The 24,834-nt window shown below is 37.4% G+C and overlaps 1 protein-coding gene across 1 annotated transcript in view; it reads right to left on the reverse strand.

The window, feature by feature from the left end:
- Positions 1-370: 370 nt before the first annotated feature.
- The window catches only part of CLVS2 (clavesin 2), a 51,425-nt gene continuing 26,961 nt past the window's right edge, over positions 371-24,834 (reverse strand). Inside the window, exons 3-5 of the mRNA XM_026666016.2 lie at positions 6,858-6,968; positions 5,071-5,291; positions 371-2,851 (exon numbers count right to left, since the gene is read on the reverse strand). Of these exons, the coding sequence (XP_026521801.1) occupies positions 2,764-2,851; positions 5,071-5,291; positions 6,858-6,968 (420 nt within the window). The 3' untranslated portion in view covers positions 371-2,763. The remainder of the gene's footprint in view (positions 2,852-5,070; positions 5,292-6,857; positions 6,969-24,834) is intronic.

Raw genomic sequence — 24,834 nt, forward strand, 5'->3', positions numbered from 1 at the left:
TTCAGGAAATCTCCAACTATAAACTAGACTAGGAAACAAAAATGAAAAAGAAATGGAAAAGAAGGCAGTAGCAGTGATTTGTCAGGAAAAAGTCATTGATAATCACCACGAGTCAAGCTCAATGTGAAGGAAACATAACTTTTTGCTTACTTTTTGTAATCCTTCCAAGGAAGCTGAAGCATATTATGATGACCCAGAGTATGTCAGAAATATAACAAAAACCAAAACTTAAATAAAAGTCCTTTAATGCCTTCAACTTGGCTTCACTGTTTAATTGTTCACAGTGGAGGAGTAAACTATTTTCAAAATAACATTTCAAAGGAAAGAAACACAGTTCAAATTCAAAGAGCCGATAACAAAGCAAAAAACGAAAAACAAACTGCACTAAATAAAGTTCCATGACAGACCAGGATAGATAATTGCCAACTTCAGGAAGATAACCAGGGACAGTCTGTTGGAAGAACGCCAACCAAGATAAACCTTCTTTATGAATAAAACACTAAGTTGTCTCCAGCATCTGTTAGCACGCAGATCCAAACTCTTATGCAGATCTCACACCTGCAACCCATGAAGAGGATCATGGCCCTCTCCTCCCAAGTAGACCACATTTTACTCTGATCCTCTCCTCCCTGAGTGCCCTAGGATGGATAAGGGATGGGCCTGGGTCCTCCCCTGACTGCTCAGAGTCAGTCTCCACCAGGGGCATGACACATATCCTAAGAGAGGCAAGTGTTGCTTCAGAAACATGCCTTGAACACTGATGTGATCAGCATCAGTCTTGCTAAATCATTTCTACCAAGAGTGATCAGTTCTGATGCACTAATTTCAACATTCTTCCACTGAGAATTTTCTGCTTAATACTGTACATAGGGCATTTTGGGTATAGAAAGTATATACTCCTAGTGGAACTTTCCCACTGTAGCCTTATGCTCACCCCTACAAGGATCCTCCTGAGGACACAAGAGAGATGGAAGTTTATGCTGTAACTTTGTATCTATACCACCAAAAATGAGGATGATTTAATAACACAATCAAGTTAATGAATATGAAGAACACGAGTGTCAAAATGTACACATGGTAAAGAGAAATTAAGGTAAATGTGCCTTTCTTATCTTAGCATTCAACTGCACAAAAAATGGTCTAAGCGTTTACTACAGCCTCACATTATATTAATAATTTGTAATGGAAATGACCAGGAAACATCTTTCTGTTGAAAAGACTAAGCATCTGAATCACACAACAATAGTAGAGCCAACTTAAGATGTAATAGTCCATCTATGAACTATTACCTAATCTCTGAATGGAACACAGTGCTCACAACATACTCATGCTTTTTTCTTTCTTTTAATCAAAGATCTTTAAAACTACACTGAATCTCACCATGGTCAAGGATTTCAAGTATTTTAACTGATTCATAAGTCCTTGAAGCTTATTCATAACACTTTTTTTTGCAAGCAAGAGATCTTGTCATTCCTGTTCAACTGTACTGTAATATTAAATCTTTCTGAAGGAAAGATAGTTGTAGGGTGCAATTCTTGTTTTGATGTACAGCAGAAATACACATGCATATCAGCACAATCAAAGATGAAGACACACTCCTAAACTATAGTCCACTTCAGGTACTGTTTGATCTTCTGAGGTAAAAATGTTATTTCAGTCTAATATGGCACATATCTCATCTACACAATTACATCACAAACAAAAGATGGCCTTAGCATGGCATTGTAGCACACCTTTCTTCTAATAATTAGGTTTTGCTCCAAGTAGGATGATGTACTTAATATTTTACTAAGTTAACAATGACATTGCCTTAATATACAATATATAATAAACTCTAAACACACCAAATAGGTATGATTTTTTTCTTATAAATCCTTGATTAAATATACTTATCTACCAATGACACTTTATATGTATAGAGACTGGTAAAAATATATAGATATGTATCCAGACTTTTGTTTCGTACAGTTTAGAAATCATTCATCCATCTGCGAAGTAGAAGGAGCAGAGGATTATGAAATAGGTTCCATGAGGATAAAGTTCTCAGACACGGAACCTAGATGAGACTTCATTCGTGTTCAGGAACCAAACAGCTCTCAAAATCCAGACTGTGAATATCAGATGTCTCCAAAAATATACCAAGGAATGGTATTTATCTTCTTGTCTCTATAACTATTTCTTTTCTTTTCTTCTTCTTCCCCACAGTGAATTATTTTATAATCCCCATGATGAGCTCCGGCAAGGTTTGTGGCGATCTTTTAAACCAGCAAATCTGAGTTACAAGGCCCACAGATCTTATCTTGCTAAATGGAAATGACGAGAAACGAACGAAGCAGTGTGGCAGCTGAAATATGGCTTTGTATAAAAAGGATGACATCTATCTAGAGTCTGATTTTCTGATTTTGTCTGAGTTCATTCCGTTCTTTTACAGTGCCTTCATCTGGCACGTTAATGGCCACTTTATTTTTTTTCCTGTACTATATAATTCCTATCATTACTTACAAATGCACAGAGAAGGAAAAGACTATTTACAAACAGGTTGGCACTTAAGAGAATATATTATTGATATTTTCTCCTGTTTATTTTTTCCCCCACCCTGTTTTCCAGCTCAGGGGTAGCTAGGATGCCTTGCAAAACCTGCTACCTCATTAGAATATGCTACGTTAACATGAAAAATAGGATCCTGACTTGTACATTCTTTCTCAATGGATGGTTCTGAAAAGCAATACCTTCCACCCTAATTCATTTTTGATGCTCAGATTGCTAGTCAAGCGAAAGCAATGGCTGCATGTTTTCTTCTTCGTTTTTATCCATGCGCTTGAGCACTCCGGGGTCCACAACAGATTGAGACCTAGAAAAACATTAAGCAAAGACCTATTGTGACTCATTTTAGCGACAACAAAAAGGCAAGCTTCTTCGCATTATTAAGAAAGCAAGACTGCAACTAGAAAATATGCTTGGGGAATATGATGGTTGATGCAAGACCTTCTGAAAAGAAACCCAGCCATGTTTCCTAAAGCGGGGATGAAAAAAAAAAGTGATTGTAAGATCAGATTTGGCCAGCAGGCCTCTCCTTTCAGTCTATTGTGGCTTTTGCTGACATGCATTCCCCACCTAAATGCCAACCTTCTTTTAAAAAAAAAAAAAAAAAAACTGGATCATTTTGAAGCTGCCAGTTCCAGATGGGTGGGAGTGATTTTCTTCCCAGTTACCTCCCTCACACTTTGCCTTTGCCATTAGAGGAGGCAAAGGCTGAATAAAGTTTGATTCCATGTTGCTAGGAAGCACTTTTCTGCCTCTTATTTTGTCTGGCTCCTGTTCTTCATTCCCAGGAGCCCTTCGCTCAAAAGTCTTCATTATAGTTGGGAAGACAAGCTGATGAACTAGAAAAAAAAAAGTGCATCTGAAAGTTTACAGCTGAAAGTCTTCAGAGGAATGGGCAAAGGATGGTTAGGGAGCAGCCTTTTACACATACCATCCATCTGAAAGTGGGGTTTGGGGAGGATGGGGAGGGGTTCCATAAAAGTTGATGGGCAATTGACAGGTTGCACAGAATGATGTTCCTATGAGGGACAGACCCTAGCTTATTGTGCATGAAATTGCACATGAATGCTGTATGTGAAAAGGGTGGCAAAGGCTCTGTTTCAAAATAAGATCTAAAAGAGGGCATTGCAGCACTTGCCCGAAGGGAAATGGGCAGTAGAATTAGGCATGGATGCTCTCCTTCAGTAAAGTTCAGCTCAGCAAACTTGGACTATTTCACAGCTTAGCAGCTCAGCAACAAACTGCAACCATTGTGGAACCATAAGTCTCTTCTATATGCATACCCCAGCATGGAAGTGCAGATCTATATGCAATTCCTTCCCCAGTAATACTGTCTAACTTGGTATTGAAAGAATTGTACAGCATCTGGATAAATGGTGTGGGACATGCAAGTTGGTATGATGAATGCAGGTTAACCCGTACCCCTGTGCATACTAAGTACAGGTGTTCCTTGCTTTGTGCTAAGGTCATGTAATGTTCCTCCCTAAATTAAATCCACCTTTTGTAAAGCGAGAAAAATCTGTGTATGCATGAGAAAACTTGCCTGTTTATGTGGGTTCCAAGCTAGCACTTAGCTTCAAAGCTGACCTTTAACATCAACTGATTTCCTACGCCACCTCATCCATGAATGGTCCCCTTTATCAGTTTTATTTTCATTTTCTAAATAAGTGATAATGGCTTTCTAACAATGGAAACCCGTTGGTCGGTGTTCTGGCCTCCATGTTCAGAGGCTAGAGATCATGAAGTGAGAAATGAATGACAGCAAATACAGAGGGAATATTAATCCACAATGAGGGGGTGGGGAAAGGGAAAGGATAAGCAACAAAGACAGTTGAGAGGGCTCAGTCCAAAGCCCTGGAGAGCATATGCTTCACTAAATTTTCCAGGAAGGGCATTCTTTAGTTTCTAGGGGAAACAGTCAGTGTGGTTTGTGTAGGTACAGCAAATTTCCCAGGTCTGATAAATTTGTAAAAGTAGTTTTCCCCCCTCTCTCTCTTTTTTTGGTGGAACTGCCTGAAGAATGAAAAGTCGGTCTTCTCTCTGATTATCCACAAGTATAATGATGCCTAGATGCCTTGTAAATGTATCTCTAGAGTAGCATATCCCTAAATCCAGAGAGGGAACATCTTCAACCATAATACTGTTTTATTTCTTCCTCTATGCCCTATTTCTCCTCCTAAATAGAGCAAGGGGGTTTTCTGCTTACAAATGGTAGCTGAAAACAACTATTCTGAACTGAGCAAGATTGGACGTAATTATATAGTCTTCCATATAGAGAAGGACTGGAATGAAAGTTGAGTTGCCTTCCCAGCAAAGGAAAGAATACCAGAGGATGGTGTTCAAGGAGGAGATGAGTTCCAGACTGGCATCTGAGCAATTTGATCCAAAGATTTACTTAAGTTTCCCATCCCTAATTTTTTGGAATGGTCCCATAATTTAAGAGAAAGGCATCAGTACTTAAGAACAGGTATTTGACCTGAGAGATCACCTAAGCATTTCCTGCTTCAGAAAGCAACATTAACTTACCTCTTCATGGATTTGGGTGAGAGCTCCTTTTCAACTTCTTTTGCAGATGTGTTATAGGAATCCACACTATATTCACTGTCATCATCATACTCGTGATCTAGCAGCGTTCTTGCCCATGTGCCCATGTCGTAAGGTGGAAGCATTCCTCCAAATTCAGAAGGGAGAATTTCAGGATGAATCAACTGGTGCAGACTGTTGAGGTTGTTTCCATGGAGAAATATCTAGGAAAAAGAGGAATATAATACATTGTAAAATAACCGGAATCTATAATAATACATATAGCTATCTGAAAAGTTGGGCAGCTCAAAAATGTGGTTTTTATCACAGACAATTTCCCAAATGTTTCAGAAGATTTCTTTTTAAATGCAATTGGTTACCTAAAGATGCTGTTGAGAGATGGATTTTTAAGGCTTTCAGGCTCCTTCAGGGATTACTAACTTATATTTGTAAAGAGGCTTATGCACCCAATGATTTAGAAGAGTTAGGATCATCCAAGTTCACAATACAATGAAAAGAAGGGCAGAATGATGAAAATATATTACATTGGCAAAATACAAGCTCCGCCCCACTGGTAGTGCACCATGAAATTACATGCATATCCAACAGGGGCAGAGCTTGAGACCCAATGGTGCAATGCATCTCTCCCCATTTTGATCTGAAGCTTACAGATGCCCATGATCCACTGAATAGCGAAAAGTCCAAAAAGAAGACTATTTATTAATTATCCAAAAGTTTTGACTACATAAACCACAACAAATTGTGGTTAACCTTTAAAAGGAGTATACCCAAGCCTTTCCCTCTGCCTGTTGAAGAATGTGTATGATGATCAGGAAGTAACAATTGGAATGGAAGATTAAGCAACAATTTAAAAAAGAGATCAGTGGAAGACAAGGTGATTGGATAATATCACTGATGACAGAAGTAACAGCTTACGAGAATTCAAAGAGGTTACTGATACACATTCCTGTTAGTAGAATGGTATCCATTAAGTCACAAAGAGAAGCAACTGGAAAACCAACTGCCTTCATCTTCTATAGAATTCTATAGAATTTGGTATTACATTTCTAAAGAGCAAGCTTATTAAATTCTCCATTTCAAGTTGCTTTTGAAACTTAGCCGCAACTAAAAAAATGAGATCTTGGGATTTTAGTGAGAGGCTGAGAGGCATGCTTTTGATGAATGTATGCATGTCTCTGTGTGTGTGGGTTTACTGGTGTTTTCACCTTGTGCTTAGGATCAAATTCAATGTAAAATAATGTGTTTTTTTTTTACTATTTTTACATGTTGCTTTGATAAGCATCAGACAACAAATGCAGAAACAAAGTGAATCCCTAGAGTTCAACCACCAAAGAAAACATCCGTCATGGACTCTGTGAATATATAGATATAGTACTTTTTACCAAGATTACATAGCTTAATTCTCCCATTTCAGAACACTGTTTTTAAAATGAACCAAATCTGCTTAGGCAGCTGTGCAAATAACTATTGAGCTTTTAATAAATGGGACTGATTTGTGTCGTTCAAGAAACAATAAGTTGAAAATCTGTTTTTATCCTTTGCTGTGTCAGTATTTGTATGTACATGGAGAGCTTATGTATCAGAGACAAATTCCTTAGGTGTCCAATCCCACTTTGCCAATAAAGAATATACTAATTCTATTAATGTTTTATCTGGCACAGGTATATAATTAAAACCACAAAATAAGACACTGGAACATGTATTTGTTCTTCAGTTTTCAAGGCTATCAAGTTATGAAATACAATGGAAACAATGATGAATAAAATTACCCTCTTCCTTGTCTTCTCCTTTAAAAATGGACGTATAACTGTGTAAAGGGCATGGATGTACCATGGCTGATTGACAAAATGAATTCCTCCAAATCGAGCTGGGAAACTGTCCTAGAAGAACATAAAACAAACAGTAGATACTTTTATCTTATTTGCCATTTTCTCTATAGCTTTAGCACTTGCTGTGAAAACAGGTAGTGCTCGACTTACGACCATGATTGAGCCCAAAATTTCTGCTGCTAAGCAACACAGTTGTTAAGTGAACTTTGCCCTGTTTTATGACCTTTCTTGTCACAGTTGGTAAGTGAATCGTTGCAGTTGTGTTAGCAACATGGCTGCAAAGTGATCTGGCTTTTCCATTGTCAAAAGATCAGAAAAGGGGATCACATGACCACCCCAGGACACTGCAACCATCATAAATATGAGACAGTTGCCAAGCTGGGGATGCTGTAATGTTTGTGTGAAAAATGGTCGTGTCACTTTTTTCATTGCTGTTGTAACTTCGGTCAGTAAATGAACCATTGTAAGTTGAGGACTACCTGTATAGGATCACATAAATTCATCCTCACAATAAACTTGTAGCCAAGTTTCACTATAATGACTAGGATACAAACCATTACAGATAAGATCTTTGTTTAATATTATGTCTTCAGACTAGTGATTTTCTCTTGCAAGCTCATTAAACAAAAGTTGTCTTCCACTCCAGGACAGTAATTCGGTGTCCAGCTAATAATTTGGGAAAGAATTCTAATAAAGAGAGAGGAGGTTTTCTACTAAACAACAATGCACATATTTTCAGTCTGTATTGTTTGCCACCATATAAACTTTCCATTTTATATACACAAATATACATGCATTTATTTTTATTTGAAAGCAATGACTATGTTTTTACATACAGTATGTTGTTAAGCATCTTAGGAATCATTGATTAAAAATTGGAGGAGGGGCGAAGAGGATTTAAATGCTTTAATAAATTAAAACAGCAGATTGATTATTCCATGTTAAATTATTTATGCATATAACTGCTGGGTTTCAGTTGAATAACGGAAGTGTGAATACTGCATGCTTATTTGTCATTATCTCTCTAGTTCTTAGCTGAACACCTCCAGTGAGGCTTTTCATAGTGTGTTCTATTGTTCAATGGCTCCTAGTGTCAAGAAATTAATCTAAATATTTGGCCTGAACTTCCTTCATTTTCATTTCAATCCTCCTTTTCATTTCAATCGTCTAATCTTCTTCTGCTCCAAATTTAAGAAAAGAGCTGTCCTTTGTTGTAAGTAGAACTTTTTAGATTGTTGAAAATTGTGACCACATCTTACCCCAGTCTTCTGTTTTGTAAGTTAAAAATGAAAGCTTTTCAAAACCCTCAACAATAGTTGGCCCCCTTATCTTGACATACCTCTTCCATTCTACTTCCACTTCTTCATCTCTCTTTTAAACAAATATCCTACCAAGAACTGGACACCGTACTCCAAATACAGATGAATCAGTAAAGATGGCACAGTCCTAGAATCAATAGGCCCCAAGATCCATAGCCATTCAGTCTTTCCAAGATTCAGTTGAAACCTGTTGTTTCGCATCTAGATTCTTACAGTCCCCATACAACAAATAAGATGTTCATGGTATTGTTTAATTCACTAGAGGCTGAGATAGAGAGTTGAATATCATCAGCATGTTCCAATATCTCAGGGGCTGCCACAAAGTAGAGGGAATCAAGCTATTCTCCAAAGCACCTGAGGGCAGGAGAAGAAGCAATGGGCGGAAACTAATCAAGGAGGGAAGCAACTTAGAACTAAGGAAAAATTTCCCGACAGTTAGAGCAATTAATCAGTGGAACAACTTGCCTCCATAAGTTGTGAATGCTCCAACACTGGAAGTTTTTAAAAAGATGTTGGACAACATTTTGTCTGAAGTGGTGTAGGGTTTCCTGCCTAGGCAGGGGGTTGGACTAGAAGACCTCCAAGGTCTCTTCCAACTCTTCTGTTCTGTTCTGTTCTATTCTAAACAAGCCAGTCTTGTGTAGATGTTGAAAAGAAGAGAGAGCACTGAACTCTGCGACCCACTCTCCTTTCTAATATATAATCATGTTTAATATTAGATTAGCAGTTTGCATCACAGGAAATTCTCTCCCATTCAGTAAGTTCCATCAGTATTCTTGATTCAGATATGTTGGTAAGTTGTTCATTTCTTTCCAACTCTTAAATATGCTGACCTATTCTGAAGTATAAAGAAACTAGACTTAACATTCATTAAATTTTACAATCAATTCTTTTGCCCTGGAGATCCTTTGTTGTCTTTACACTTTCAATCTAAAATTCTTGAATGGACTTATTGAAAAAATCTTTTCTAATTCTCTCAATTCCATTGGTATTTTCCATTCCATTAATATTTTTGAGCTAAAATACAGCCCTTGATAGTCTTCCTGAATGATGGATCATGTATGTATGTATGTATGTATGTATGTATGTATGTATGTATGTATGTTACAATTATAAGGTAGAAGGTGATGTAAGTTTCTTCCAATCCTTACATTCCATGAAATTGTTATATGTGACATTTTGCAACATTCCAGGGAATGTCTACCCTTTTCATTTTAGCAGAAGCTAGGATATATCAAGAATGATCTTTCTGGTGTTTCTGAATTTTCTATTATTTTTAAAGCTATGGAATAGCTGTAGGATGTATGCTCAGCAAAAACAGAAAAAGCCAACCAATAAGGATGTAAAAGAACAAGTTTAGCAAGAAAGTAATCTGGCAACATCTATTTATTTTCATCTTTTTCTTCCTAATGCTAGATTAAATCTGGAGCCCGTAGACCAGGGGTGTCAAACTCGTGGCATCATCTTGTCATCATGTGACTTATTGTGACTTTTCCCCCCTCCACTAAACCAGGGGTGGCCATGGCCAGCACATGATGCAACTGGCCTGCTGGCCATGAGTTTGACACCCATGCCATAGGCCTTTTTTTATATACCAGGCTAATGGCTAACTCATCTTCTTCCACTCCATGCTACCATTTGAAACTAATGAGGGGACTATATGTAAGCTGAGGACTATAGGTAGTCCTCAGCTTACAACCATTTGCTTAATAATCTTTCAAAGTTACAATGGAACTAAAAAAAAGTGACTTGGGGCTGGTTCCTCACACTTAATGACCACTGTAGCATCCTCAATCACATGATCAAAATGTGGGTGACTGGTAAACAGCATGTATTAATAATAGTTGCAGTGTCCCAGGTTACTTGATCACCATTGTTGTGGCCTGCCAGCAGCCAACCGAGCTGGCGGCAGACTTGGACAGTGAGGAGGTTGGGAAGGAACATGGGTCAGTCCTGGAGTCTGGGGAAGTGCTCTGCATCGGAGGCAGAGTTCGGGCCAGGGCCATCTGACAGTTATCAGCTGCCTTCAGAGTTGGAGATCAGTGGGGCAGAAGAACAGCTGGAGCCTGTTCCCACTGTGCTCATGCACAGAGATGCCAGGAAAAGGGAACATTTAAGGAAAAAGGGTTGACTCGGGAGTAAAGGCTCAGGTGGACGGTGAATGGCCCCTCCCATAGGGAAGAAAGAAGAAGGAAAGGGGAGTGATGTCTGCACTAACTAATTGTTTGAGACAATTAGTTCAATTCATTAGAGTGAAGATCTGTTCCTGACTTCTTGCCAAGTAATTGCTGCTATAGCGTGGCATTTGAAAGAGATCGGCCTGGCAACTCTCCAAGGCTGATAAAGGTCCGTAGTTGTGAAATCTCATGAAAGACTCTTTGCCAGGACTTTGCTGGAGAGGAATTCCCTTTAACCTAAATAAAAGGGGTTTTATTGGGATGAGGAGTCTGTTTCATGATCTTGGGAAGCTTAGGTCAGAGCAGCCATTTCCAACCTTCCCAGATTGATTCCGACAAGCAAAGTCAATGGTGAAAGTCAGATTCACTTAAGGACGATATGATTTCCTTAACAACTGCAGTGATTCCTTTAACAACCCTGAAACAAAAAAAAGGTTGTAAAATTGGGCAAGATTCACTTAACAACTGCCTTGCTTAGCAATAGAAATTCTGGTCACAAGTCGAAGACTGCCAGTGTAGGTTCTAAGAGTACTGATGTTCAGCTTTTATCTCAAACTGTGCTGAAAAATTGACATGCCAGATTCAGAAAGCTGACAGAAATTTAGTTTCATTCCTAAGAAGATAAACATCTATTTTCATGTAGCTGTAAAGTAATAAATGCAGGATTAGGCACTAACCCTGAGCATCATGTACGTTTCTATACAAGCCCTCTATTCACCAAATTATAATGCTTCCCATTGGCATTAATGAAGTGAGAGATTTTTATCTCCCCCTTGCGGCTTTGGTGACTGTTCATCTGGAGAACAAAGCAGTTCGATGGCAGAGTATTGCTGTTTTACAGCGGTGGCTTTAACCTGGATATACAGGTAGTCCTCGACTTACAACAGTTCATTTAGTGACCATTCAAAGTTACAACAGCACTGAAAATAGTGACTATTATGCCCATTTTGCACACTTATGACCACTGCAGCATCCTCACGGTCACATGATTTACATTGGGATGTGTGTCAACTAACTCGCATTTATGACAGTTGCAGTGTCCTGGGGTCATGTGAGCCCCTTTTGCGACCTTATGACAAGGAAAAGTCAGTGGGGAAACCAGATTCACTTAACAGCCATGTTACTAATTTAAGAACTGCAGTGGTTCACTTAACAAATGTGGCAAGGAAAATGGGGCAAAACTCACTAAACGAATTTGCCACTTAACAACATAAATTTGGGGGGTCAATTGTGGTTGTAGGCTGAAGACTACCTGTAGATGAGGTTTCTGTTGGTGTCTACTTATATACCCTTACAGAGGTGGGCAGGGCATGTTATCAAACTTCTTTGTTGAAAATTTGAGACAAATTGAGAATCTCCTTATTTAACAATTCGTTCTGAGTTGATGAGCTACTGTGTTGGGGTGAGCTATAATGTCTAGCTATCCTTCTTGTACCTGCTCTGAACACAGTGTAGCCTTTGGTAATTTTTTAATATCTCTAATCTAGCACTCAGAAGGAAACAATAATAAAATACATGTTTTAGAAATCTACTAAAGGTATTGTGGATACAACAAGAACAAGGATAGCTGGCAAATATGATTATTTTGAAGCTTTTAGAAGCATCAGCCTCACGGAGGTATCAATAGATAGCACAATGATGTCAAGCATATTATGACATCAGTTCGGAAATGTGATGAATTACATCATTTACTTAGTTAGTTTACACAAAAACTTATGCAATGCCATTGTTTTCACATGCAACATTATTTATGCTATAATAAATTGTGTGTTATCAGCCCATTATTTTACAATTTAAATTTAATCTATAGTGATTGACATAATAGTCATCAAACCAAATCAATACATTCCACATCCTGAAAAGAAATCTAGGAAGATATCATCTTGCTTCTGTCCCACCATCTGTTTTAAAGAGCCCTTCAATCCTGGCAGCTCATTGCAATATCCCATCCCTCCTCCCATTTAAATGAGAACAGTGATTCCCTTTGCAGGAGAACTTAATTGGATATCACCCATATCTGAGGTCATTAGGCCTGTTACCAGTTCAAGGCTGCCTCCAGCAAACAGCTGTTGTTGTACATTTTGTTAGCTTTGGAAACAAAAGAAATGTATAATACATTTAATTGCCTATGAAACAGAAGCTTGGAAAGATGAGTTGCATGAGATTGTGACAGTGACAAGCCTGTAAGAAATAGGTATTTTTGAGACTCTCATTCATTTTCTAAAACTGTGGTGTGTGTGGGTGTGTTACAGTAGTAAAATCTAATACAAAGAACAGAAAGAACAGAAAGAGTGAAAGGTGGAAAAGAGAAGGAAAAGACAGAAAATAGAAAGGAAAATAAGAATATAATAAAAAGGAAAGGAATGTATAAAATGACTTCCAGCAGTTATCACAGGTATAAAAAATGTAGTAACTCTTCACTTCTCTAGTTACAAACATGTTTCCTTTCATCCCATATCCCATCTCTTATCTATAAACAAATCCATAAATCATAATCTTTTCAGTCCTCCTGACAGCAAAAAGACCATTACTAGAAGGAACAACATATCTTATTTTAACCTTTAACTCAATTGGTTTATTGGAAAACCAAGCTTTCCAAATAAATTAATTCTCTGGTTTTGTCTATGGGTATGCCTGCGTATTTCCCTAAACCTCTGTCATTTGGGGAGTTTGGCCTTCTGAGAAAAATTTGAATGAAAGAGAACAGACAGTACAAGAAGTATGCTTGCAGTTAAGGAGCCCATTAAGGACTGGCCAGTGAGAAAAATCCCCTCAGAGGAAGCTAAGAAGAAAACCTCCTTAGTAATTTTCCAGAGTCATTGCAACCCGTTACTTATGAAAGAAATAATTATTGATTGGCAAGGGGCTAGACTAACATTTACTGTAGCAAAAACGAAGAAGAAAAATGGAGGAAGGGGGAAACATTCTTCCTTAGGAAGAGTAAGACAAGGATGGAAGATCTTTGCAGTTTTTCTTATCATAAATGAAACACTATTACAGGTAATCTTCAACTTACAAGCATTCATTTACCGACCATTTGAAGTTACAATGGAACTGAAAATGTGATCTACAATCATTGCAGGATTCCCATGGTCACGTGATCAAAATTTGGGTTCTTGGTTACCGGCATTTACAATGGGGTCTTGTGGCCTTCCCAGCCAGCTTCTGATAAGTGAAATCAAGTGGCGGAAGCTGGATTCGCTTAACAATTTGCACAGTTCATTTAATATCTGCAGTGGTTTGCTTAACCACCATGGCAAAAAGGTCATAAAATCAGAGGTGACTCACTTAACAACTGCCTTCCATACCAATCCGTTGTGGTCTCAGTTTTGGTCATAAGTTGAGCACTACCTGTATAGAAGAAGTAAGAAATTTCTCCCCACGGTACAGGTTGCTAGGAAAGAGAACTACTATTGCACTGGTAGTAATGCACTACTATTGCATTAGACCAGAGAGGTCAGAAGGACAGGTTAAATGACAGAAAGAGAAGAGTCATGAGCTAACAAGTGACATATACATATTAAAGAGAGAAAGGGACAGCAAATGTGAAGGAATTTTATGAGATTTGTGAAAAGAGGGAGACATTTTTCACTTCTTCAGCAAGTTTTAGTTCAGAGTTTGCTGGAGGCTTTTTATTACAGTATGGAAGGAAAGTCAGATAAGGGTTAATGTCTATCACTAAGAAAACAGGAGATAATAGTGAAGAAAAGGAAGGCAGAAATGGCATCTGATGGAAAGTTTACAGCAATAGAATATTAAGATTTCAAAGAGAATAAACATGGATAGGAAAAGTAGAGAACCAGATAGAGTGACTTTCTTTCAGAAGCAGTTATGCAAGATAAGAAGCAAACTGTTAGTTACAGAGTCTGTGTGTTGGCAACCCAATGAGCACTCAGAAACCAATGTCCCAAAGGTGCTTTTTCAGGAGGCAACTGCACTTTCTTGTTTTTTCTTTGAAGATGTCTTGCTTCTCACCCGAGGATGAGAAAACGCCTTCAAAGAAAAAATAAGAAAGTCCAGTTGCTCCTGAAAAAGCACCTTTGGGACATTGGTTTCTGACCTGGATGACTGAGAGAATCTTTATAGACTTCAGAAATCAATGGGGGTTTTTTTAGGATTCAAAGGCAATAAGGTTAGATCAGAATATAATGCCAAAGAGGATTTTACTGAATAAAAGTTCAGAGAGTTTAACAGAGAAAAATATACCAATCTTCATACCTTTAGCAGGCCAGGAATCCCAAAAAAAAGCAGAACACCCTGAAGTTGGTATCTGTGCAGGAGTCTCCCAGGACTTTGGGTCTACATTGTGATAGTCAACATTGAACAACTCTTTTCTTGACAGACAGACAGCGAACATGCAAGGCTTCCAATGAGGCAAGGCAAACAAATGCCTGCATTTTTCTCCAACCTGTGGATTGTCACAGCACTATGGCTGAAAAGGCAGCTGGATGAGAGATCCAGTGCCAAAATTCTCTCTGGTGCAGAGAGAGATCTGGTGATTGTCGATATGTATTCCAAACAGCTGACTTTTGTGAGTAGAAATCAGGACAGCACCACAATCCCTCTTGTTTTCGAATCCATGATGTATCATGGAAGGTACAGTGAGCCATCTTGACACCCTGCAAAACCACATGAAGATCAGCTATTTGGACTCCAAGCCAATAGGCATTTAATTTAAAGGGATAAAGAAAGGAGAGGTGGGTGATTGAATGGTGATCTCTGTAAAGGAAATCCTATCTACTGCATAGGAAAATTTCCGTCCACCAGTTGTGGAATAATGCTGAGATCCTGTGCAACCTTACTGAGAAGTAACAACTACCATTGGATTTTCTTCTGAGTAAATCACATTGAACATCCATGAACTGCAATTTGACAATTGCAATTTGTCTATAATGTGACTATATCTGTTGAATCTTACTGTTGTTTTCAATTATTTTCACCTTATTGTTTTGTAGCAACTGTGACAGGAGATTACTATAAACCCTTTCTTATGACCTGTGCTCAAATCTAGGAAGGGATATCAATGTGCAAAAAGATGGCCTCTGGCATACAAATAGGAACATATTATGTCATCCATCTGTCACTGCTCTTTAGAAATACATAACAATGTATATGTATCTTCTCTCAGAGTTACCATCTGTTTATATGCCTCATTTAATAAAACTGAGGGGAGGGGAGGGGGAGTGATGGTATACTGTTCCTGTGTATGCATTTAATTGTTTTTTTTCCCTCCATTCTTATCTGATGCTTCTTCCATGAGAGCATCATTTCCGCAGCCTGACATGTTTGCTCTCTCTGCTTTCTGAGCATTGGCAGTTTCATTTGAATAATTTTTATTCAAGATCTGTTTTTAATGTATTTGGCGGGTAAAAAAAAGATCTGGAATGTTTTAACAATAAAGTTATTGCTTATTTATTCTTCACGTATTACATGTACTTCCTGCCTTTCATTTCAAAGCATGAGTAGGCCGTAATGCTACACGAGAGTAAATTTGGGGAATGGGAGGTGGGAGATGCTTCCTAGGAAATGTCAGTTAAGAGTGGCCAGAGCCCCAAACCGCATAATAGGTTAGAGGAAGAAGCTCAGAAGACACTCATCCCCAGGTTCTCACAGCATAAAGGAGATGGTAGGAGATTTGTACTTTCAGCTTTTCAAGATTATTAAATATAGCTTGATACCTGTGCTTCACTATGAAACTATGTGGTCGGACTTAGCTTTTTGGGAGGAAAATAAGGGGGGGAAATCTGCCTACCAGCATCCATCAGTATTAATCTGGCTAGCATCCTGTCAGTGTGTGAGAGAGTTGAGAGCTGTTTGGAAATTGAAACACTATTTGTTGTGTGAGCAAGGAGACAGTAAGGAGCCTGGGCGTGGCTTAGCTCAACTGTTCTGTACTAAAGCTGGTTGCTGCTATGAAACTAAAACTGAAACTCCTCTCCTCTGCTTGTGTTTTGCATTTGGAACAGATTTCTTTTCAGGTGGGGAGAGAGAGTAGAACTCCTTAGCATCAGAGCTAGAGGTGGTATTCAACAGGTTCTGACCAGTTCTGGAGAACCAGTAGCGGAAATTTTGAGTAGTTCGGAGAACCGGCAAATACCACCTCGACTGGAGATTTTACAGTATTCTTCCCCTGCCATGCCCACTAAGCCATACCCACAGAACCGGTAGTAAAAAAAAATTGAATCCCACCACTGATCAGAGCATGTTAATAATAATATAGGAAATACTAATTATCTGATAGTCATTTCAAAAAATCCTTTCTTAGAGAGCACCCAGAAGCCAAGAGGAACATATGTGCCAAATTTCAAGTTTGTAGGCCTAACGGTTCTGGAGATTTTGTGATGATGCATGAGTGGTATTTCGCATTTATATATATAGATTAATTAATTAATTAAATTTATATAGCAGCCAACTCATGAGAAATGATTCTAGGCAGCGTACAACAGCCATCCAGGGATGACTAATATAGCTTTACAGTAAAGTAGAATTCATTCATCTAGTTGTATTTCCTGTCTGATCTACCTGGAAAGGCTGACAGAGGCATACATAGTGCTCCTTCCTATTTTTCCCACAATGACAACCACATTGGTAAGTTGGGCTAAGGAAATACAATTACTTTAAGGTTGACAGTATAATTTTTATGTCTGAGAATGAACAGGAATGGGGGTCTCCTCACTCCCTTAATCCTGATAAGCACAGGATTGGGACCTCCTGTTCAACATTGGCAAGTTAGTGAGCCAATAGCAACGTTCAGCCATGGAAGCTCAGTGGATGTCATTGGGCCAGGCATTATTTCTCAGCCTATCCTTCCTCACAAAGTTGTTATGGTGAAAAAATAAAAATGAAATGAAAGGAGAGACTGTATGTAAGCTCCCTTGATCACCAGCAGAGAAATTAGAATAACATCTAAAAAACAATCAAGGGAAGACCTTAAAGTGTTCCTTAAAGTCTCAGGAAAACCTATGGCACTTAACGTTGGTATAATATATTTTGAAAAAATTATTTACTTACAAAACTGTGGGGAATAGTTTTGTTACATTCTAATCTAATAGATTCCGCTTAACTTCAGTTATGCTATTGCTGTCCAGAGGCCTCTGGGTGCTGAAACACAATAACATGTAGTTCATGCATCAAATCTGTCCCTGTTGACAAAATAGGGCTCAGAAAATTGCTTTCAAGTTAACTGAATAAATCCAAGCTGAAACCAAACCCAAACTCCATTTTGGGGACGTATTTTATGAGAAGTCAAAGTTTAATTCCTGTGCATAGGAAATCTGCTTAGAATTGCAGCCTACATCAAGAGTCAGTGGCATTTCAAGCAATGACATGAATGATCAATGAGAGTCACATATCAACAGAAGAGCAAATGCTCTGCTTGCTGAATATTCAGATGAGTCTCATCTGAAACTCTAGAAAGTGAATGCTGATCAGCATACCTAATACTGAGTTGGTAGGACTAAAAACATCGAACTCAATAAAAGCCAGATATCTACGATTCATCTGGGTTGTAACTGCTGTGGAACACAAAGCTCAACTACACAGTAAGAGTTGTCTAATCTTTATATTATGTATGCATTCATTCAGGAAATCTGTAGAACATGTAATTTGCACAAAGAAAGTCCTACACTTAATTCTTGATATTGAGGATCCAATTTAAATGATTTCAGGTATCAAGGCTGGGAAATGATTCTGCCCAAGACTATGAACAGCCAGTGCCTGCTAGAGATGACAGACCAGAAGCAAATATTTATATTGTGTTCCTACTTAAAAAGAAATGTGCACTTCTATGGTGGACTGACATTCGAAAATGAGACACAGGGAAATGTCTTGAGAAAATGCCAGCCCTGAGTGAACTCAGGTAGCAGTATTTATTGAGAAAAACACAAGCAAATATACAGTATGCATATTCAGAAAACAATGACCTCAACAGGAGATTACTTCACCAGCATGAGAACACACAATCTTGGAAAGTCCCAGATGTTACCTTGCTAGGATGAGATCATACAGCCACGGAAAGTCTCATGGGAAAGTTTGGAAAGTCCCATGAGAAAGCACAACTGTGTACCTTGAACTTTCACCCATTTTCCTATTCCTTCTAAACTTGCAGAATCAAACAGGATGAGACACTCATGAGCAAAGGTACTCCTACCCCACCAAGAATGCCCACATTTCCCTAGACTTACTGCTAGTATTCAAAGGCCTTACAGAAAATGATAAAATGATCAATAGATTATATTACCACACACTTCTATCCCTGTGTTATCATGATCAGAATATATTCTTTTGCAAATACCCAATTGATGACCAAAAGAGGCTGTTCTAATATACAATGGTGCACTGTGTTTTACAGAGGATTTCACAGAATATTTGGGAAATCACAGCAAAAGGAGTGCCCTTGCATACATTACTCAATCTTGATCTGTTGTGGGGGAAGATTTAGCTAAAACCTTGGTATAAAATATGGTGGGCATACAAACGTACACTTTAAGTTAATGAATCCTACTTCACTGACTCTGTTTTTCTCTAGCTGTGATTGTGGCTTCTGATCCAAACTTTCATCAGTAGCATTCTACTACAGGTCTCTTTCTTCCAGGAAAAATATTAGGTGACAGTGAATGATGGTAATCCATTCCTCAACTAATTTTTTAACAACTTTGGTTCACTCAAAACTGGGCCTCCCAGTTGCTGGAAGGCTTTAATTTATATACAGCTGCATGTCTTGAATAAAACGCTGTGAAGCTTATCCTTGCTATCATAAATGTTTGGATTTATGAGCTTTATTTCAGTAAACATTTCAAAACTTACACAATATTGATTAGACAGCCTTTAATGGCCACTTTGGAATTATTTTAGCCTGCTATTTAAATTTGTAATTTTATAATGTTTGATTGCTGTTCTAATCTACCATGAACATTCTGATAAATAATAATAAAAACACATTACATAACATTATTCAAGATGATTTGTTATCTGCTATAAAATATGTATTGAGATTTGCATGACAAGACACAAAAGAAATCTTTGCCCTTTGGAAATCTATGCAGCAGTGTTTTGTGTCAACTTCACCAGTGAAATTGTAATGTTTACAATTGGAGCAAACTACTTACCATGGAGAGTGTAAATGTTAATTTAAACTAGATGGTGAACATTCATAATCCTATTTGTCTCTCTGGCACCATTCATGTACAAAATATGCATAATATGCCACTGTAAGTGTCATATAAAATGCTTAATTTTGGAAATGTCAAACATAAAACAGCCATGATAAATAAATCCAAGTACATTAATATAACACTGTAATGTAATGTAGGCAAATTTATCAAGCAGTAACATTGAACATATCTGCACAAATAGTAATGCTGAAGACATCCCAGCAGTCAATCAATAAAAAAGACACCCAAGCTTTTTAATTAGTTGTTGTCACCCTTATGTTAAGTATGATGAAGTCAAAATACCAGTGGCATAAAAAAAACTTTATGCTAATATTACACCCTGAATTACACATATAGTATATTCTCATAACCAGACTGAACTCCATTCTGATGACATGGGTCTTGAAGAATCTAGATACATATTATGAAAAGGTATAACCAATGAAGCTTTTTACCTTTGCATGCTCCCTATAATTAAGGCACGTAATTTCTTACACATACACATGACAGAAGCCCCATTTTAATATAAAACTCATATGCTTTGCTGTGTGAAAAAGCTTTTGAGAGCAAAGGAATGGAAATGATTCACTGATGGCCAACTGTTTTAGTATATTTTGTGTTGTGCCTTCTCATCAGACATCTCCTCTTAAAGAAAAATACAAGGTTCCTGAATTATAAAATTATGAAACAAAATTACTCCCAAGAGACTCTGAAGTGGAATGGGAAAATCCTTAGAGGACAGAGGCGTACAACTCTGAGACAGGTTTTCCAGATGAGACAATACTTGGGAGTATCAGATACCAAGAAATTCCTACTGGATTACCAATACAATCCATTCATGGCCCACTGTAATAATCTTTTTTTTTTTTTTTGTAAATTTTATTTGAGTTTTCAAAAGAGAAAAAAAAAATACAAATAAAACATCTTTATTGAAAGTAGCGTAATCCCGGGTTACATTTCTTCGTACAGACACAAATTCAGGTTCATGCTCATTTTTATATTCTATTCCATATCTTATTACTATTTTACATTTTCTGCATAGCTTCTCCCCTCTTTTAATTTTCTCAATTTTATTTTAATTATCTCATCTCAATTCAAATCATTGTATTTATATTTTTTGTCTGTCCTGTTTCAATTATCTATTATCTTTTCTCATTAAACAAAATTTCTCCTGTAGTTACTGATTGGAGTATGACGCCTTTATACCTTTTCCCTAAAGTTGTAACATTCAATATAATAAATAACTTCCATTCGGATTCTGCTTGGTACATTCTTAAAATACACACTGTATTCTTAGAAAAATTATAAATGTATATAATTAAAACAACATTCCATTCCAATTCAATTCTATCATTAATATTAATACTCATTAAAATCTTAACATCTTTAACATTACTTTTCAATTAAATATCATACTTCTATGGGAACAATTATAAGCTTTCCATAGTTAATTCCCCCCCTCTTCACTTATATTTTATAAAACATTAACTAATTAAAATGTTCCCGTTCCTTCCTAATTCAATTTTCTCATTTATTTTATTTCACTTATTTTATTCACAAACATTTCACTAAATTACACTAACTATTTTATCCCTCATTTTAATCATATGTTGTTTCCAATTTTCTAAAGTTATTTCTGTTACTAATATAACAATACAATCTTATGTACCTTTACAGAATCCCTTTTTCAGTTAGATTTTCACCCATTATCTCTAAATAGGTCTTGTTTCTCTATATCTTGCTCCGGTCCTTTGTAACTTCTTTTCCTTTCCTTCTTCCCTCTCCTCTCTCCCCTTTTTACCCCCTTTTCTCTCTACCTCTATTTCTCTCTTCTGTATTCCCCTTTTCTGTTGCTTTCCAGTATTATACTTATTTTTTAAATTATTTTTCTTTTCTTTGGTTGTTTTTTTAAGTCTTAAATTCTCCATTCTCTTTCCCCCCTTTCCTTTTTCTTCCCCACATAAAATTGCTTGTTCATTAAAGATGGCTTCTTCTTTGTCCCAGACTTCTTGTTTTGCAGTCTTTTCTTGTTGCTTCTCATAGTTCCAAATCTCCATTTCTAAGAATTGAAAAACGAAGCCAAAAGAACCCTTCCCTTCTTGTGCATCTTCTTTGTACTTTTTAAGTTCCATTTTCAATTCATCCAGAAGTGGTGCCATTGTATAAATTTTTAAACAACCACCCGATTTATTTTAGTCATTCAAATATAATAACCAAGAATCCAAAGATCACCAAATAATCCAAATACACGCAAGCTGTTTCTTTTTTGCTCTTTTTTTCACTTTCTCTTCCTGGGGTTACTATTTAGTTGCAAAGTTTCAGTTAAAATGTATCTTTTAGAAGTCTTGTTGAAGTTTTACTGTAGATTGTTTTTAATTCCAGGCAGTCTCCTCTCTCTTCCAGATCCTGCCCTTATTCTTTTTCTCTCCCTTCCTGCTTATGAAAAAGAACATTTTTAATGTCCAGAAATCTTTATTATCCCTTTGGCATTTTGTTTTATTTTCAGCTTATTGATGTCAAAGCAGATTTTTCCAATTTCTTATTTAAGTCTCTTAGTTGTCAGTATAGGGAAGGAGAGAGAAGAGGGGGGGGAAGCCAAACCTTTCCCTTTTCACTTTCCTTCACTGCTTCCGACTCTTCTTTGGGAGCGATGTTATTTTTTGTAAGTTTAAATTCCAGGGTACCTTAGTTGTTGCTTTTACAATTTAACCCGGTCAGCCAAAACTTTCACTTCTTATCTTCCTCCTGCACATTCTTTTCTGGTCGAGTTCTCCTTTGTGGTGGCCATTTCTGACCCACGCTGCAACCGCCTTCGGGAAAGGGAGTAATGGCCAGCTAAGGAGGAGAGATGCGGCTCTCCTCAACCCTGCTGGCAGTCTCCCCCCTCTTCACCACCTCTATGGGGTGGCTTAGCCCCAAAACCAGCCAGCTCGGGGCGCTCCAGCGGCGAGCCCAGACAGAAACCACGCACGATCGCGGATTTCTGTCTGTCGCCGAAGCCCTTCAAACCAGAAGTCCCCAGCCCACTGTAATAATCTTATAGAACTGACTTTTGATTAAGTCTCTGAGGGTCAAAGTTCAAAAGTGCTCACTGTCAGAACAATTGCTGGAGCAATGTTTAAAAACACTTGGTTTGTTGGCAATGCCTTACTAGCCACCTTTTCCTTTGGGGACTTTTAAAACTTGTTTCAAATGCATTACTAATGACTGGGTGCAGTTCTATCCTAACAAAGACATCTTGACTAGATTGTTGTAAATATGCTCTACCTAACCTTTGAAAATGTTCAGAAATTATAGATATTCCAGAATGTTATGGCTTTTAACTACTGTCAGTTCTTAAGCAAACATTGATAAATAGTCTGATTTCTATGTGAGAACTTCCAATCACTTTCTAGGCTTAACTAAAAATTTCTGTCCATGTGTTTTTGAAAGCTTTCCCTGTTTTAAGACATCCTAAACAACATTTGAGACTTTTTTTTTTCTTTTGCATCTTATAAACCTCAGGGTGCATTTGATAAGTGTGTGAGGGGTTTCTGCATGGCTATATCTCAATTTAAAAATCTCTTTTGAGAAATAATGTTCTAGCATCCTCTTCAGTGGCATGAACATCTTTTTTACAGTCTATAACTGGTAGGACTGATTGCTTAGTCTTGATTCTCTCTGGAGTTTAGTTTCATTGGCAAATTTTTAAAACGTATTTTATATATACTTTTGGGACACTTATTTTAATTACTTTGGAATGTGATTAGAGTCCTTTTCCTTACTGTTAGCTGCATTGTTGCTTTGTATGGTATATTTCCATATGCACAAAATATGTCATTTGATTTTGCCAATTTTCAGTTCTGTACTGTATCCCTATCTATTTGGGATGTAATTTATCATGACTCTAGCAAGTATTCCCATAATTTTGTGCCCATCTCTGATACAGAAAAACTAGGTTATGCAGAGTGTGAGGTGCCCAAAATATGTGCTGGATAATACAGGATATCATAATGGTAAAGTTAAGATACACAACAAGGCTATGAACAGAAAGTATCAATTAAAATTACTGATAAATACTAATGATAAAATTTCCAGTAGTAACAAGGTGATCTTGTCATAGCAGTCTGACTTATGGCAGAAATGTTCCTCGCTAAAAGAGATTGTTGAGCAGAGACTCTATTTCAAGGGTCTTCAAACTTAAAGCTGTCAAGTTTGAAGACCTCTGCTCTATTTCATAAAATTGTGAGGTGTGTGTGTGTGTGTGTATGAGAGAGAGAGAGAGAGAGACAGAGAGACAGAGAGACAGAGAGACAGAGAGAGAGAGACAGAAAGACAGACAAGCAGAAAAACACAAAGAAAGAGACAGAGAGATCACTGATGATGTTATCGATCTGGGAAATGAAACGTCTGCAAGAACACCACCAAGTTCAGAGAGCACCAAGGACCCCACCATTCAACCCTGAGTTACAAATATTCTCTTTTATCAGTGCAGAGATAGTTATATGGAAGCCATTGACCAAAAGAAGAATTCTACTTCTCTTTATACTTAATGAAAGCCTAGTCTGCTAAACCAATTGCTCAATGGCAGAAGACAAGCAGACTTTGCAGGTGGTTCCATTTTTATTTTCATGCTTTTTATTACATTTAAAAACTCATGCCTACTGCTCTTCAAAATAATTACAGGTTAGAAGAAATCTCCTTGATGCAGTCTCTGTTTGGGTCCCTCACATAAATATCTAAGATCTGTCTGTCTTTATACAATTTAATGCATGCTTGCATATTAACTGAACCAGGTTCACCAGCGTAATTGTCAAATTACTAGGGAACTGGTTTGCATTCAAGTACATAGAAAATTACATTGATAACTCACCATTTTTCAGGGATGTCTCTGATGTAATTTTTATCCCTGCTTTCTAGTACCTAAAAGTAGCATCATTAACTGTTCTGCCTTGAATTTGCACGTGAATGCCTTTAGCATGGTCCCTCATGCTGTGAGTGAGGAACAAGCACCAGCAGTGAACTCTTCACAGGCAAGAGCAATGATTATTTACTTTTCCATCTGGTAGACATGCAATGCATGTGAAAGCTGAGGAGAAATATGTTTGATGACAGCTTGTCATTTGGACAAAAGCGAAGAGGCAGCAGGGATTTTCAAAATTATGTATTTTAGAGATAGTTTAAAAAAAAATCTAACAAGTAAAAGTCAAACATGAATGTAAAGTACAAAATATATCTTCCCATTGATTTATTCTTTCCAACACAATGCCTTTGCTGTCTTTTCTAATAA

The sequence above is a fragment of the Notechis scutatus genome, chromosome 1, assembly GCF_049901735.1.
Source record: "Notechis scutatus isolate UNSWTSFEM ecotype Mainland chromosome 1, rNotScu1.2, whole genome shotgun sequence".
Classification (NCBI taxonomy): Eukaryota; Metazoa; Chordata; class Lepidosauria; order Squamata; family Elapidae; genus Notechis; species Notechis scutatus.